The 15,356-nt window shown below is 35.3% G+C and overlaps 2 protein-coding genes across 3 annotated transcripts; both read left to right on the plus strand.

The window, feature by feature from the left end:
* Nucleotides 1–3,176: 3,176 nt before the first annotated feature.
* On the plus strand, nucleotides 3,177–8,397 carry LOC111696962 (uncharacterized). The gene is made up of 9 exons (XM_023466781.1): nucleotides 3,177–3,538; nucleotides 4,909–5,013; nucleotides 5,580–5,636; nucleotides 5,778–5,845; nucleotides 6,285–6,354; nucleotides 6,599–6,668; nucleotides 7,041–7,103; nucleotides 7,577–7,608; nucleotides 8,154–8,397. The coding sequence occupies exons 1-9, from the start codon at nucleotides 3,463–3,465 to the stop codon at nucleotides 8,225–8,227; spliced, it is 615 nt and encodes a 204-aa protein (XP_023322549.1). The 5' UTR covers nucleotides 3,177–3,462; the 3' UTR covers nucleotides 8,228–8,397.
* Nucleotides 8,398–8,417: 20 nt separating this feature from the next.
* LOC111696959 (serine/threonine-protein kinase VRK1) lies at nucleotides 8,418–15,115 on the plus strand. Of its 2 annotated transcripts, XM_023466778.1 has the most exons (16): nucleotides 8,418–8,511; nucleotides 8,781–8,868; nucleotides 9,575–9,720; nucleotides 9,812–9,875; nucleotides 10,055–10,147; nucleotides 10,479–10,572; nucleotides 11,252–11,393; nucleotides 11,572–11,678; nucleotides 12,044–12,205; nucleotides 12,375–12,512; nucleotides 12,735–12,997; nucleotides 13,263–13,369; nucleotides 13,570–13,870; nucleotides 13,948–14,096; nucleotides 14,309–14,604; nucleotides 14,668–15,115. In XM_023466778.1, exons 1-16 carry the CDS (start codon nucleotides 8,457–8,459, stop codon nucleotides 14,971–14,973), a joined length of 2,511 nt encoding a protein of 836 aa, XP_023322546.1. In that variant the 5' UTR covers nucleotides 8,418–8,456; the 3' UTR covers nucleotides 14,974–15,115. The 2 variants fall into 2 exon arrangements, with proteins under 2 accessions (XP_023322546.1, XP_023322545.1); XM_023466777.1 differs by having other exon boundaries at nucleotides 14,309–15,115.
* Nucleotides 15,116–15,356: the final 241 nt, after the last annotated feature.

Raw genomic sequence — 15,356 nt, forward strand, 5'->3', positions numbered from 1 at the left:
AATGTTCCTTGAAAGTACTATTTATCGCTATGATTAACTTTATCTGATTTTTTGCAGTCTTTACCAATTCTTACAAGTATCTCATTTCCTATTGATATATTACAACTGTTGGGGTCAAAGTGCATATTTCTATTTCTAAATACTATATATATATATACTTTGTTTTGGAGACATTTAGTGTCAAACGATTTGCTTAAAACCATTTTGCTGCTTTTTTTAACTTGAGTGTTTGCATCAAGTATTAGGCTTGCAATATCAGGAGATGACTATAAAAAACTAGTATCATCTGCAAAGAGGCATATGTTTATATAAAGAAGCAGGGGCCCAAGAACACTTCATTTTTATTCCATGATTTGATAAACAATGAAACCCAACCTGGATTTTATTCTAAATCCGTCTTATCATTCGTATATCCCGACAAACCAAATATCGTTTCTAGAACGTTCCAGAATCGTTATGTATAAGGTAGCGTTACGGTATGGATAGGTTTATCAGATACGTAAATGATATGTAAAACGAGCCGTTTTTTTAGGTTACTTTTTAACTTTCCAGTAACGTTTCCCATGGAAACGTTAAAAGATAATAAAAAATTCGAATTATTACATTTTAATAACGTGAAATATGAATTAAAACCCGCTAATTTTTTTTTTAAATGTTCATATGCAAAAAAATAGTATGCAAATGTTCAGGATGCTATTAGTGGCGTAAATAGTGGAGGTTATTGGGGTTATTTACCCACCCCCCTAGAATTTGTTTTAGAAACAAGGTTGATTTTAAAATTTGCAGGTAAATAATTGAAATGTGCAGATACTTCAGATATTTTAGATTTTAAGTCAGCATATTCTAAATGATTCTAATTAAATTCTAAAGGAATAGTCAATGGCATTACAATAAGATGTTTTTTTTATAGAAAAAAGTGTATGGGCAATGAAAAATACATTTTACATCTAAATAATGGCATTTCCATATAAGATTTAATTAAGATCTTAACAAATACATTGACAACAAGAAAATTTTAGAAATTAGAAACTACGCAGAGGCGCAACAAAGGGGGGGGGGCGGCAAGGTACGTGGGCTCTCCCCTAGCACCTGCACCTGCAGAATGAAAAGAAAGATTGGCAAATATCATTAGCACAGGAGTCAGAAATAATAAAACCAAAAGAGTTATTGTAGAAATTGTATTCTTCTCTGGTTAATTTAAAAAACAAATTTTATCTTTCTGAATTCTCAAGGCTAAAGGCTGTTGTAAACATCTAATGTAAAAAATTTCCTAGCTGTATCAAACTTTGAATTATTTTAGTAAAATATATAAGTTTGAAATATCAAGGGTTTACACCACTAGGTGTAAAGATTTAGGGATTAGAATATTTGAGTTTGTGGCAAAACTCAGTTCCAAATGTAGAGAACATTCTGAGGCTGAACTTAAACTGAATCTGATTATCATATTTGATAACTTTAACCTGTTTATCTAGAATTTCCGGAGAAATATTCCAGAGAAATTCTCAGGAATTTCTCTAAACTTATTCTCTTATTTAGTTCCCCTAAAAATCCGTAAACTTGGGTTCCAAGTCTTAAGAATTTCTTTGGAATTTCCGGAGAAACATTCAGGAAAATTTCTCAGGAATTTCTTGGGGTGAAATTCTGGAGAAATTCCCAGGAATTTCTCAAAATTAATTCTTGTATTTAATTCCCCTAAAAATCCGTAAACTTTGTGACCAAGTACTAAGAATTTCTCAGGAATTTCCAGAGAAGTAATCAGGAGAAATTCTCAGGATTCTCTTTTATTGAAATTCCGGAGAAATTCCCAGGAATTTCCCAAAACTAATTCTCTAAATAAATTCCCCTAAAAATCCGTAAACATGGTGACCAAGTCCTAAGAATTTCTCAGGAATTTCCGGATAATTTCTCCGGAATTTCTCGAAACTGAGTCTCAAAACTATGATCCCACAAAAACTCTCATCTATGGGGACCAATTCTGGGGAATTTCTCGAAAATTTCTGAGGAATCAGTTACAGGAAATGATTCTCGAGAAATTCCTCGGAAATTCTTTAAAGAAAGTCACCATGTTGGAGAATCTGGGGAAATTCCTCACTTACTTGAATATGTTGACTTAAAATTTGAAATATCTGAAGTATCTGCACATTTAGATTATTTGGTGCAAATTTTAAAGATATTCAATTTTAAAATCAACCTTTTTTTATAAACAGATTCTAGGAGGGGGGGGGGGATAATTACCCCAGGATTCTAGGGGGGAAGGGGTTAATAACCCCAATATGCCACCTTATTTCCACCACTGAGGAAATGTTTTTTTTTTGGAGGGGGCAAGGCAACTAAAACTTGTAGGGGCAATAAGTGAAGTAATCCCTGCTATTCAGGGGTAATTACCTCGAAGATTCTAGGGGAGGGTAATTACCCCTAGGATTAATCTAGGGGGGGGGTAGTACCCCAATAACCCCCCCTTATTTACGCCACTGCGAGTTACACACTTATAATTGCTAAAATATTGGGTTCCTATATTAATTTACAGCAATTTATACAGTGTATAAATGCGATCAATACAAAGAAGACAATTATGAATTTTATAAATTTTCATGGATATACACATGGAAACATAAAATTCAAGCGAAATTATAAATCAAAAAAAGCTTCTCTTGCATTACTTGTAATACGAATAAAACCTTGTTAACAATCACAACTTAAATAATAAATTGTCTTCATTGTAGTGATATAAACGCATACCACCGTATCCTACATACCATGCTATTGGAAATATTTTAGGTCTATGAACGTAAACGTAAGTTCGTTGAATTGTTAAATAACGACTCAACGTAACTTTTGTAAAAGCTGCTTTAGGGTTCAAACGGATAGTAATTGGTTCATATACTGAACCATATGTGTTTTGTTACGTTAATATAACGTAACTTTTGTGAAAGCTGCTTCCATGTTTTGTTTCTTTGACCTAATTCATTTGTACTAAAATATTCTTGACGGGAAAATAAAATTTTAGTCCAATTGGACAAAAAAAAACAGATTTTTGTTTCTTTGCACTGTTGTTAGATCGCACTAAAAACCGGTTACTGACTTTAGTGCAAAAGTACGTTAGTTCAATTCGGACGTTAGTGCAATCGATGTAGCACTGTTTGAATTCTAGCGCGCCAAACCTAATATTTGGTTTGGTATGTTAGGTGTACACTTATTCTTGTAACGTAGATACACAAATTCAAAATTTCTACACTTGACATGATTAAATCGTCGACACAAGCATCCTAGAAAGAAAATCAGTGAAATCAAAGAAAAAAAAAATACAAAATTGCGTATCGGATATGAAAATGTGGATGTAAGTGCTTGAAATTAAAATAAGGTCCGTATAAAAGCGCGATGGGACATGAACCTGCAATGTGAAACGATAGCAAATTTGGTATCGTCGACATTTGACATCATTCAGAATACACTTATTCCATAATGAGCCGAAAATCATCTTTAAACCAAATATTTGAGGTTGAAAACGAGTACAGTATTCAGTTCATCAAAGCATCAGGTATTATATGTGTAAACTTGTGCGCTGAAACTGGATATAGAGAAAATTTAGAAATAAATATTATTTCTTTTTTTATGTATACTAATAAAATAACCATGTAGGTTAATTTGATTTTGTCCAGGTCTGCTAAAATTTTATTTGCGTTCAATATTTGATTTGGATGCATCACACATGGGGTCTGTCCTAGGGTTAGGTTAGGTTAAGACTCTTTCTGTGCCGAGTGTTGCGGCTAGGAAAGGCTAGTGGGCCGAGCGCTGCGGCCACGGGTTAGGTTAGTTAAGACACTTTCTGTAAGATCCATGTACAAAATTGATAGGAGGGGGGGGGGGGGCCAAAAATCGTTCTCTAGGAATACACATTTCGCATGATTAAAATATTTTCAATGCTGATATATACGGGTATTGGGTCCGTCGTAGAACTTGATCTCATCTCCTCTAACGTAAACCATGTGTTACGTATTAGCTCCATTTACAAAATTAATTGGGGGTCCGAAAATCGTTCTCTAGGAATATACCGAAAATCGTTCTCTTTGAAATCATCGAGATATATTATTTCTATTCATGATTAGGTCAGATGATAGAGATGACCTGTGGAAGTCTAATATCAAATTTAAAACGCCCCCCCCCGCACCCTCATATCAATTTTGTACATCATTTTTTTTTATCGATTTTTAGGTAGTTTTAATAAAGACACACATGGATAATGTTGGTCATGACCGCAGCGCTGGCCCCTTAGCCTGTGCTAGCGCGCCTGTACTATTTCTGATGAAAATTATTGATACTGGAGGTCTGGCCGCAGCGCTCGGCCCAGAAATTGTCCTAACCTAACCCTGTAATAATAAATAAATATTTTTTAGAGAAATCTAGGTCATGTACTAAGTTGATAGGAGGGATGGGGGGAGGGGTCTAAAAATCTTATACTAGGACGGACCCTATAATTGATATGAATTTATGTTAGAATTTTGTCATTGATCAAATAGTTCAGGGTTGGACGAATTAAAGCCTTAGAGGTGTAAAGATAAAATAAGTAAATTATTTTAACCTGAGTGGGGAACTCTTGTACTCGGATTATCGAGATCTTGATCTTTTGTTAATTTGCAGATTAATTTAATCATTAGATATCCCGCATTTTAATCGTACCCTGAAGGAATAACTGAAATGAAGAGATTAACGTTGAATGTCCTTGAATCAAAAGTGTCCACAGTGGATACACAGATCTAGCACTGGGGATTAAGGGCATCCAATACAAGAGTATTCAGCTCTGATGTTCTAATTGTTGTATTGTCTCCTTACTAGATGATAACCTCCTATTCTAGATAAAATATGCCAGTTTCCAATTACATGATGTTTATGTTATATTCCTGTATTTAGGTGACTGTTTGTATGATTGTCTGGTTGAAGGGTTTAGGAGTTTAAACCTAGAGATTGAGGAGTTCCCTGGAGTAATAAACCTACCTGGAGATTCAGATATTCAAGGTTCAGTTTCTGCTAAATATGAATATTCATGAAATTTTTTAAGGTGGAAGAGAATGATAGAATTATAAATAAATTTGAGTATGATTTTATTTCCATCGAGAGCTTAAATAAAAAACGGAATGGACGTGTCGTAATTTTTTAGAAAATTTCTTCACAGCGAAATCAGCTTAATTAACAACACGCTTATCATAAATGTCTTTTCGAAGTTCGCGTGGACATCACATTTGATATAATAACAATCCAGTATAGGTCCGTCTGGTCCCATCATTCCTCTAGGTCCATCAGGTCCCATCGGTCCTCCAGGGCCCATCATTCTTCCGGGTCCCATAGGTCCCATCGGTCCCATTCCTCGAGGACCCATTGGCCCTCCAGGTCCTATCATTGGTCCATCAGGACCCATCATCATCGGACCGTTTGGTCCAACATTTTGTTCAGTTCTGAGTTGTTATTTCTGAATCTTTGTTAGATCTAGTCAATTATCATGTTGTCGGTGATTCATTATTTTCAACTTGGTTCACCAAATCTTAAATATTTTTAATTCAATTTTTCTACATCTAATGTTTTAGCCTTGCGTCGGACAGTGAGTGAGAATATAACGGATGAGGATTTTGCAAACTTTCAAGGAAAAGATCACGAAAAAACCAGAATGTGCAATTTTAATCTTTCTAGAACTTCATAGGGAATTTTCATAAGTAGCAAAAAGCTCCTCATTCGTAAAAAAATCAATGATTCCTTGTTTAAAAAAATGAACTTTTCGTAAAAAGAATTCTTTGCTGCCGGATTATCTGATTTTTCCTTTATGAAACGGTGTAGAGAGAAACAAGATCTCCAGGTAGAGCAGACCAGACGAGAGCAGACCAGACCAGACGAGAGCAGACCAGACCAGACCAGACCAGACCAGACCAGACCAGACCAGACCAGACCAGACCAGACCAGACCAGACCAGACCAGACCAGACCAGACCAGACCAGACCAGACCAGACCAGACCAGACCAGACCAGACCAGACCAGACCAGACCAGACCAGACCAGACCAGACCAGACCAGACCAGACCAGACCAGACCAGACCAGACCAGACCAGACCAGACNCCTGACCTGACCTGACCTGACCTGACCTGACCTGACCAGACCAGACCAGACCAGACCAGACCAGACCAGACCAGATCAGATCAGATCAGATCAGATCAGATCAGATCAGACCAGACCAGACAACCCAAAACAAACCAAACTAACCCAAACCAAATCAATTCAACTAAATGTCGCCTGTTCAGGACCGAATGTTGGTGTGCGGTAAAGGAGCTGGGGCTGGCCATTGTATCTGGGCGAATGAGTTCGAAATAGGAAATGAATCGGCTTCCTTAAATATGTACAATCGAAAGAAACTAAAGGAAAGTTTTATCTTATTCTTGGAGATTTAAGCTTATAATTGCAGGTTTTTTTTCAACATAACATAGTTTTGCCCTTTTGCTTTTTTCCATCTCTTCTCCTAAGAAGGGATTTTCTTTTTTGGGGGGAAGAGGGTGTCTTAAATAGTAATTTTTACATTTGTTTTCTAGTCTGGAACTGATAAATATTTTGTGGTAAGGTGTTCTTTGCAACAAACTTGGATTATCCTGTCTTATAGTTGATATGCAGGCTTCTAGTTTAGACTCAAGGTAACGGAAAAATTTCATATTCAAAAATTAAAGTAAAAAGTCATGTGCACTGTTTCTAACAGTTTTGAATATATTTTGTTTTAACGAAGACATATTATTATCTTGCTAAAGCTAGAATTGTTTATTATAAAAATTTGTTTACAGTTATTTATACTGAAAAACGATAGAGGTCAATAGTTTACGATTAGTAATTTTGGCACATAAACAACCTTTGTTGGGACTATATTATTCTTCAACCTTGTGACCACACATATGTTTCTATTTTTATGAATTTGCCTTGAGCCTTTTATCTCGTTTTGTTTATTATCGGCTATTTGTTTAAACCATAGCTAAGCATGGTCGCTATATTCTTGAATCATATTCCTATTTCAGGTTTATATCTGTTCAACCAAGTAGTTCAGAATCAGAGTGGTTTATTTTGTTACAGAGAACTAGGTTACAATGTTGAATCTTTAAGTAACCAAACTGCGGTTAGTTTAATTACTTCAATGCTGACTTTCCCATATAAACTTGAATAGTAGCCAAATCAGTCGTACTTAGTAAACCCCCCTCCCCGGTTTTCTCAAAAACTGTAAAATAACTTTTTGATAAATACTAACTCAAGTGCCCGGCGTTGCCCTTGGAATTTTTTAAAATCGAATTTTAAAAAAAGTTAAAAAAAAAAATAGTTTTTTAGCCTAAAATACACTCTGGGTACTCGTGGGGATTCCCTCAAAAAATTTCAGCCACCTCGGTCTAGCCGTATGGCCAGCTATAGCTAACATATATATATATGAGCGAAGAGCTTTATTATATAGATAATAGTTTTCATATTGAACCCGCATCTTATTTGTTTAAACTACATAGAAAATATATTGTTAATTTTCTTAAAATAATAGTTATGAAATCAAGATTAAACATTTGAAAAGGAGAGAGCATTACAATCTCATTAAATACCAAGGTTAGAATTTTTCAATTAAAGGGTTCATCGTTGTCATTTTAAGTAATTCACGATAACATCAGATCAGATAAATCAATATCTGATAGAGAAGATAACGTGGGGGTTTTAAGCTTGAACAGTTTTAAATTCTACCAGTTTCTATTGTTTCTATAGCAAGAAATCCGCAAGTCGTTTTTTAGATTTCCGCGATTGAAAATAATCTATTTGTAGAAATAAGAATAAGAATATCTGCATAATGCTGAGACAAAGACATCTATCTTAGGAATGTCATTTTAAATTACGTCTACACTCTACAGACCTTTTAGTTTGTGATTTTTAACTAACTAACTAGAATTTGAAATTACGTCTACAGTCTACACTCTACAGACCCTGTAGTTTGTGATTTTTAACTAACTAACTAGAATTTGAAATTACGTCTACACTCTACAGACCCTTTAGTTTGTGATTTTTAACTAACTAACTAGAAGTTGAAATTACGTCTACACTCTACAGACCCTTTAGTTTGTGATTTTTAACTAACTAACTAGAATTTGGTTTTATTTTAGAGAAAGCTTTAATGAAGTTTGATGATCTCCCAGAAGAAGTCAAATTAAAATGGAAACTGGCGAAAAAAGACTGAACAGAAAAAATTCACGTGACCACCTCGAAATAGAATCGAAAAAAATTGTTTTTGTTAGACATTGTTCAATATTAAACACGAAAAAAAGATTGTTAGTGACTGTGTTATTTAAAGAATGTTCCCAAAATCTCGCGTATTTTAATCGTTATTTAATATCGTTATTTTCAGAATTCATCCTAAGATGTCAGATTATCTCGACAACTAATTTTCCCAATTTTCCTTATTCAAGATGGAAGGACATAAAGCGGCTCCTGGCTGCAAGATGGCACCTTTGGTTCCAAAAGGTTAGTTTTTTATTTAATTTTATTTTTACAAAAGTCAAGTACAGCTCTTAAGTAGCATGGTTGCATTGGTTTTAAAATATGGGTGCATAAACTCAAGCTTCGTTTACCTCAAGACAATGGAATAATGAAATTATGTTTTTGGAAAGGAGGATAAAGGAGCATTAAAAAAAGTAATTTTTCCTCCTAAAAATTTATTGAAAGGTTTTAACTTTCATTTTCTGAAATCTATACCCTTGGCTTCTTAAACATTTATAATGTTTCAACTGCAGGATCAGTGCTAACAGATATGCGACAAAAACGATGGTTGATTGGAAAACCAGTTGGATCCGGGGCCTTCGGAGCAATCTACCTTGCCAGGCAGTTGTCCAAATCATTGAGGAAATTATTATGGACTTAAGTGACGCTTTTTTTTTTTTGATTTTTAGAGTGGTATTTCCGATTCACAACGGTACTCTTAATTGAATGAACGAAATATTCATGATTACTTTTTTTAAATTGTTAATTTTCAATTGTGGTTTCTCTATAAAAGTGACTTGTGGGCTACTGAAATTGTGAGACACTCGACGATATCTTCCACATTTTGTTCAGATAAAGGTTTAAATGGTACTGTTGTTAATCTGGAAGTGTTAATTAAAATGACTACTTTAAGAAATCCATTGATACCAACTAAGAAGCTTAAATCTTCATAGTTTGGAGTAATTCGCACTTTGTTGTATTCTGCGCTTTTCCACAATATTTAAATCGGGTTTAATTAACCTTTTCAGAAGCTTAAAAGTTTTTTTTTATTTGGTCCATAATAAGATCAAATAAGCGTTTGTCCCAGAGTTGGTTGTTTTGAGTCACTAGCCAAATTTTTATTCCTTTTCGTTTTAAGTTTGAAAATAATCGTAATGTTTTATCATTTTAAAACGTTTCCGGGTTTCTTAGTTAAGAAATGTATGCTGCATGTTAATGTACTGCGTCGTGAAGACGGTCTGGGGGTTCCATGTCGGGTTCCCTTGCAGGTCTATCTATTATTTCTTATTTCTTCTGGGTAAGTGATTTTGACAAACCGGATGTACAGGAGAGAGGGGGAGGAGGAGGAGGAGTACGCTGTCAAGATAGAACCCCACAGCAACGGTCCTCTCTGGGTAGAGATGCATGCGTTCTTCAGGATAGGTTTGGAAACCCACAGAGCTATCTGGAAACCTAGAAACGGGAAACCCGAAGGTTAGATAAAAGTTATTGGTTTAGTTTTATCTCAGTTGACACTAAATTCAAAGCTTTACATGCCCGAATCACGGAAAAAATCTATTTTTAGGATGGGTTGGTATACCAAACTACTTTGGCTCTGGTTCTCATTGGGTCGAAGAGGAAAAACTCAGGTTAAACCGCTTATGATGATTTCTTCTTACACAGATTACTCATTTAATTGTTTATTTAGAAAACCCGAAAGATTATTGGCTTAAAATTTACACGCATTAAAAAAAAAATTTAGTTAAAAACAACCATTGAATAGTACTATTTAATTTTTGATCTTATCAAAACTCCATTTTTGTTTTAGGTTTTTAGTGATGTCAAGGCTAGGTTCAGATATTCAGAAATTCTTTCAGTCTGGGAAGAAACCAATCCCTCTCCCTACTGCCTTAAATATAGGGTAAGTTAATGAGATTATTATTATTACGTTTGAGTCTTTAGAGGGAAATTGAATGCGAACTAAGGGTTATTGGTAAATCAGGAAAACTGTCAAGATGAAAGCCTCCTCAGCATGATAATGGAAAATGAAGAAAATAATGTTAAGCTTCGAAAGAAACTCCTTATTGAGGAATTAATTTTTTTTCTCCTCATCAAATTGAATTTATATCTGAAAGGGAACCCCCAGACCGCTCTTCAGGACACTCCACACCACTGCGTGGACAATAGCCTTGAGTCAAATCTGGGCAGGAGCACAATGTTTTGTATTTGTTTAAAACCTGTTTTTGGTTCAGGATCCAGATAATGGAAAGCTTGGAGTATGTACACAGCAAGGGATATGCTCATAATGATATCAAGGCTCAGAATGTTCTTCTGGCCTACGGACAGGTAAAACTAGAAGTCGAGTCGGCGTTTTTTTTAGATGGGAATATTAAACCTCTCTCCCGAGCAATAATAAAAAATTCTTAATATTACTTGATCCTCTTATCACTATTTAACTTTGAAAAGTGCATTCTCATCATTAGCGTATTCTTGTTAAGTTATTAGTGCTTTATAATAAGTTCGTCCAAATAAGTGGGTCTACACAAGTGCGTCCTAGTTAAGTTTTGATATATATATTGACAACTAATTAGCGTATTCTTGTTAAGTTATTAGTGCTTTATGACAAGTTCGTCCAAATAAGTGGGTCTACACAAGTGCGTCCTAGTTGAGTTTGGATATATATATTGACAACTAATTAGCGTATTCTTGTTAAGTTATTAGTGCTTTATAATAAGTTTGTCCAAATAAGTGGGTCTACACAAGTGCGTCCTAGTTGAGTTTTGATATATATATTATTATATATTTATAATAAGTTCGTCCAAATAAGTGGGTCTACACAAGTGTGTCCTAGTTGAGTTTTGATATATATATTGACAACTAATTTATTGAATTAAATGGACATGTAGAGTTGCCTATTACTAGTTGTACATTATTCAAGAAAACAATGCTAACTACTTGGATATAAATTTTATAAATTAACAAGGTGCACAGTGTACATAGTTTGCTGAAAAGTACATAATTCTAGGACCAGAATACGGTATATCTCGTGGATTTTGGTCTTGCATGTAAATACCGGAACAGTCAGGGTTTCCACTGCAGCGCTGAACCTGATGAACGGAAGGCACACGAGGGAACCCTGGAGTACACCAGTAGAGACGCGCACACTGGTATTTGAAAAAAAAACACTTAAATATATTTTTTTATCAAACGAGTAATCATAACTTATTTTCTCCAGTTCAATGTGGAATTTTTTGTTTTTATTTTGTTTCTAGATGACCAAACTCCCTCAATGCCTATCTTTTTTTCAAGATTAGAAAAAAAGAAAAAGAAATGTACATTTTCTAGGCGTTCACTCCCGCCGTGGGGATCTTGAAACTCTTGGATATAATCTGATACACTGGGTTTCTGGATACCTACCTTGGATACATTCACAGGAACCAGAGTTCGTACAGGTAGAATACTTCATATAATCTTCATACTTTCATAAACATTGATAAATTGATCCCAGGGGTGTATATTTTCTCGAAATAGCATTTCCCCTTCCTCCTTTTGAAAACTATTCCCCCCCCCCACAATTTTAAAGGTATTTTTCCGCTGAAATAATATAATTTGTGTGGAAAATGTATCAAATACAATAAAGTTGCCATTTGACGTCCAGTTTTTCATTTCCCCCTTAAATCATCAAAAATCATACCTGTTTGACCCTGGATATAAATGGGATTGAGATTTTACGTTGCTTTGTCTTTTCTGTTCGATGTCAATATTTGAACTTGGTATCTCTTGAGCAGATATCCTTCATTTTACCTTTTATGTTTAGAGCAAGAAGATTGGATTTATGTTCAATGTTCCTGGTTTTCTGAAGAAATGTTTTAAACCTGAGGCCCCGCCGAAAGTTTTGGAGGATTTCATGGTGTATGTGAATTCCTTGGGATTTATAGATGCTCCTGATTATTCAAAACTCAGAAAACTTTTTTGCCAGGTAAAATTAGCTTGAATCACAGAGGAGTGTGGTTGACACTAGTCCAGTTCAGATTCACTTAGAATCATTCCCCATCCCTTTATCTCAAATATCCAACCCTTTGTATTATTTAAAAAGCTTCAAAGTGTAGTTATTATAAAGAAACTAGATAATAAATATTGTCGTGTAGGCTATGAGAAGAGAAGGAGTAGAGCCCTACGCTCCTCTAGTCTTTGGAAACCGCAAGGTTGCCCCCCGCGAGGAGAGCTCTGATGAAGAAGAGGAGGAAGATGAGGATCAGGAGGGAACACGAAACACAAGATCTCAAGTAGGTTTATTATTAATCACGTGATCATTTGACAACAAAGTTTTAACATGTTCCTGATATTTTTTGTTAAATGGGATAAAGTATGAATTCCAAGATCAAATGTTTTTGATAAGTTCTAGAAATTGAATGAAACTCAAAAAATTCCTTTTTTCAATCTTGTGACGGGTTTAACCTAAAATGTTTCGGAGGTTCTTTTAAAACTGGACTGATAATTCTTTCTAGGATGAAGATGAAAGGTTTGCTCCCTGGAGCTGGGAACAGGTTCTTAGTCTGGATCCTGAATCCATCATCAGGCAGGCTAGTCGAAGCAGTGAGTCTGAGGAGAGAGAGAACCCGGAGCAGACTGCTGCATTCGAGGCGCTCCAGGAGCAGAGTTTACTGAACCCTACTCCGGAGATGGTTCGATTACTGGAGGTGAGAGAGGAGCTAGAACGGGTTAGGAAGACCCTATCCTGGAAGGAGCAACTGGCGGAGTACAATCAGAGGTAGAAATAGAAACCGTGAAAAGATATTTGGGGACTCTGTCGGGGTGGGACATTTTGTGGGTTCTGTTTAAACTAAATTCCTACCCTTAAATTTTTAGGACTACTAGTCAATTAAACTAAAAACATAGTAGAAAATATAAGTTTAGTAAATTGTTAACCATGAAATAGAAAAAAAGAGTTAAGTGTTTTAGTAGGGTTAAAAGTGAAATTTTGAATCGCGAATGACGAGATTAAAAAAGTTGATATTATTCATGATTTATTTTAGAATGGCGAATACCAAGGCAAAGTTTGCAAGTATGGACTTGACAGCCTCTGATGTAACTCCTGCCATGCAACAAGTCATTGATAGAAGAGCCAAACGTTTAGCCTCAGGTACCAGTAGTCACATATTATTCATTAGTAAATAAACTTGAAATCAGGGGTATGTATATTTCTCTTTTTAATTCTTTTTAAAGCGTTAAAGTACTAATAAATTAAAAAAAAAATTATTAGTACTTTATCAATTAATTTTGAAATATCGGGGTGAATTTATAAAAATTATTATGTTTTGATTTTTTAATGATGTATTTTAGGTATTTGCTCTCCTATAACTCCTGAACCATCTGAGGATGAGCTTGATGAGCTGGATGATCTGGTTGAAGTAAAGAAGGCCCTGACCAAGGGAACCCGGAGACAGAAACAAACCAGCGCAGTTTCTCCTCCGTCTGGTTCTAACACTCCAAGGACAAGATCAGGAACGTCTACTCCTAGAGCTGGCAGGGGATCTGCTACACCACGCTCTAGGCCAGGTTCCGCTACTCCTACAGCAGGATCCGTCACTCCTGGATCCAGGTCTGGAACTGCTTCTACGGTTCCAATGGAATGTTTCACAAGGTCTATGTTTTTTACATTTTGCCAAAATTTAACATTGAATTTTGAAAAGGATTTTGCCAATTACATTATTTGTTCAGATCAAGCCGTAGTTCTCGTGCCTCGTCTCCCAGTTTCTCCGGATCTGTTTTACAGCTGGAGGATTCTCCAGTAAGGAGATCTGAGATCCCAAGATCTAGCGCTAGACTAAATACAATCCGTAATAAAGACGACACGGATAGTGGATCAGGTTGGATATATTTGTTTTGATTATTTTCTGATTGTATGTCCGATCATAACTAAGATACCCCAGGACCTAGTCTCCTCAATTTTTTATTGGGAAACTTAAAAGAACTACACTTGGTTTAACACTTATAAATTGACTTTATAGCAAAGGCTTAATAAAATGCTAGATTTTCAGTGGTTGGCAGCGAAAATATTTGATTCATTGATATTTTTTAGGTCGTAAAACCAGAATAAAGAATAAAGATGCTCAGTTTAAACTTCCAACTGCCAATACAAAAATTGCCTGTCTCCACTGTGGTAAACTTCTTCTAGAAAAAAGCATGTCCCGTCATATTTCCAGATTTCATGCCGAAGATATTGAAACGGACGACATAAGAGTTAAACGAGTTATTCAAAGTCCAAAAACTCCAATTCTTCAGATGAAGCGTTTTCGAAACAATCGTCATCTAACTCCGCAGCTTAACCAGGAGCAGGAGTTTATTCCAAGCAGTAAAATATTTTCGTCTCCTGAGGAGCCCCAATCTGATCCTGAGGAGCCCCAATCTGATCCTGAGGAGCCCCAATCTGATCCTGAGGAGCCCCAATCTGATCCTGAGGACGAGACTGCTAAAGTTCCTGAGAGTAGTGAGGAGAAGTGTCCGATGTGTTTGATGAAACTACCCTTACTTATGATAGCTCAGCACTTATCAGATGTTCACTCGCCAGCAAGAAAGAGAACTCGACAGGTTAAGATTATAAGCAGTGGTGTTCCTGTTCACGTGAGCTCGGATTCTCCTCTGAAAATCAGGAACATGACTTCTCCGGAGAAGTCGGGAGCAGATGTGTCCGTTATGCCTGTTCCAGATTCTGTTAAGATACGGAAATATTTAGCTCTTGAGTAAATTTTCTGTCAGTTTATTATGAATTTATTTATATTATTGATAAAAAAGTGTTCTTAAATTAAAAGCAAAGCAGCATTTTATTGAAAATATAAAATGCCTTTAATTAGTAATGAAATATATCTTGGTTGTTTTACCATTTTAATTTTTGAGTTATTTTTGTATTTGAATAACGTATACAAAAACTTATAAATATTAATTATGTAAAATGAAATTTTTTTCGTAAAAATAGTTTTTTTTCTCGAACATTTGAAACCATTTATTATATGATTGGCTGTATTTATTATCACTCTATTGACGATCTCGTAAAGCATGAAGTTACGCTTATTATTATTTTGATATTTTTGTACGACTAGAAATGTTGCTACCCAGTAGCAATAGATTAA

Source organism: Eurytemora carolleeae, unplaced genomic scaffold (assembly GCF_000591075.1).
Source record: "Eurytemora carolleeae unplaced genomic scaffold, Eaff_2.0 scaffold35, whole genome shotgun sequence".
NCBI lineage: Eukaryota > Metazoa > Arthropoda > Copepoda > Calanoida > Temoridae > Eurytemora > Eurytemora carolleeae.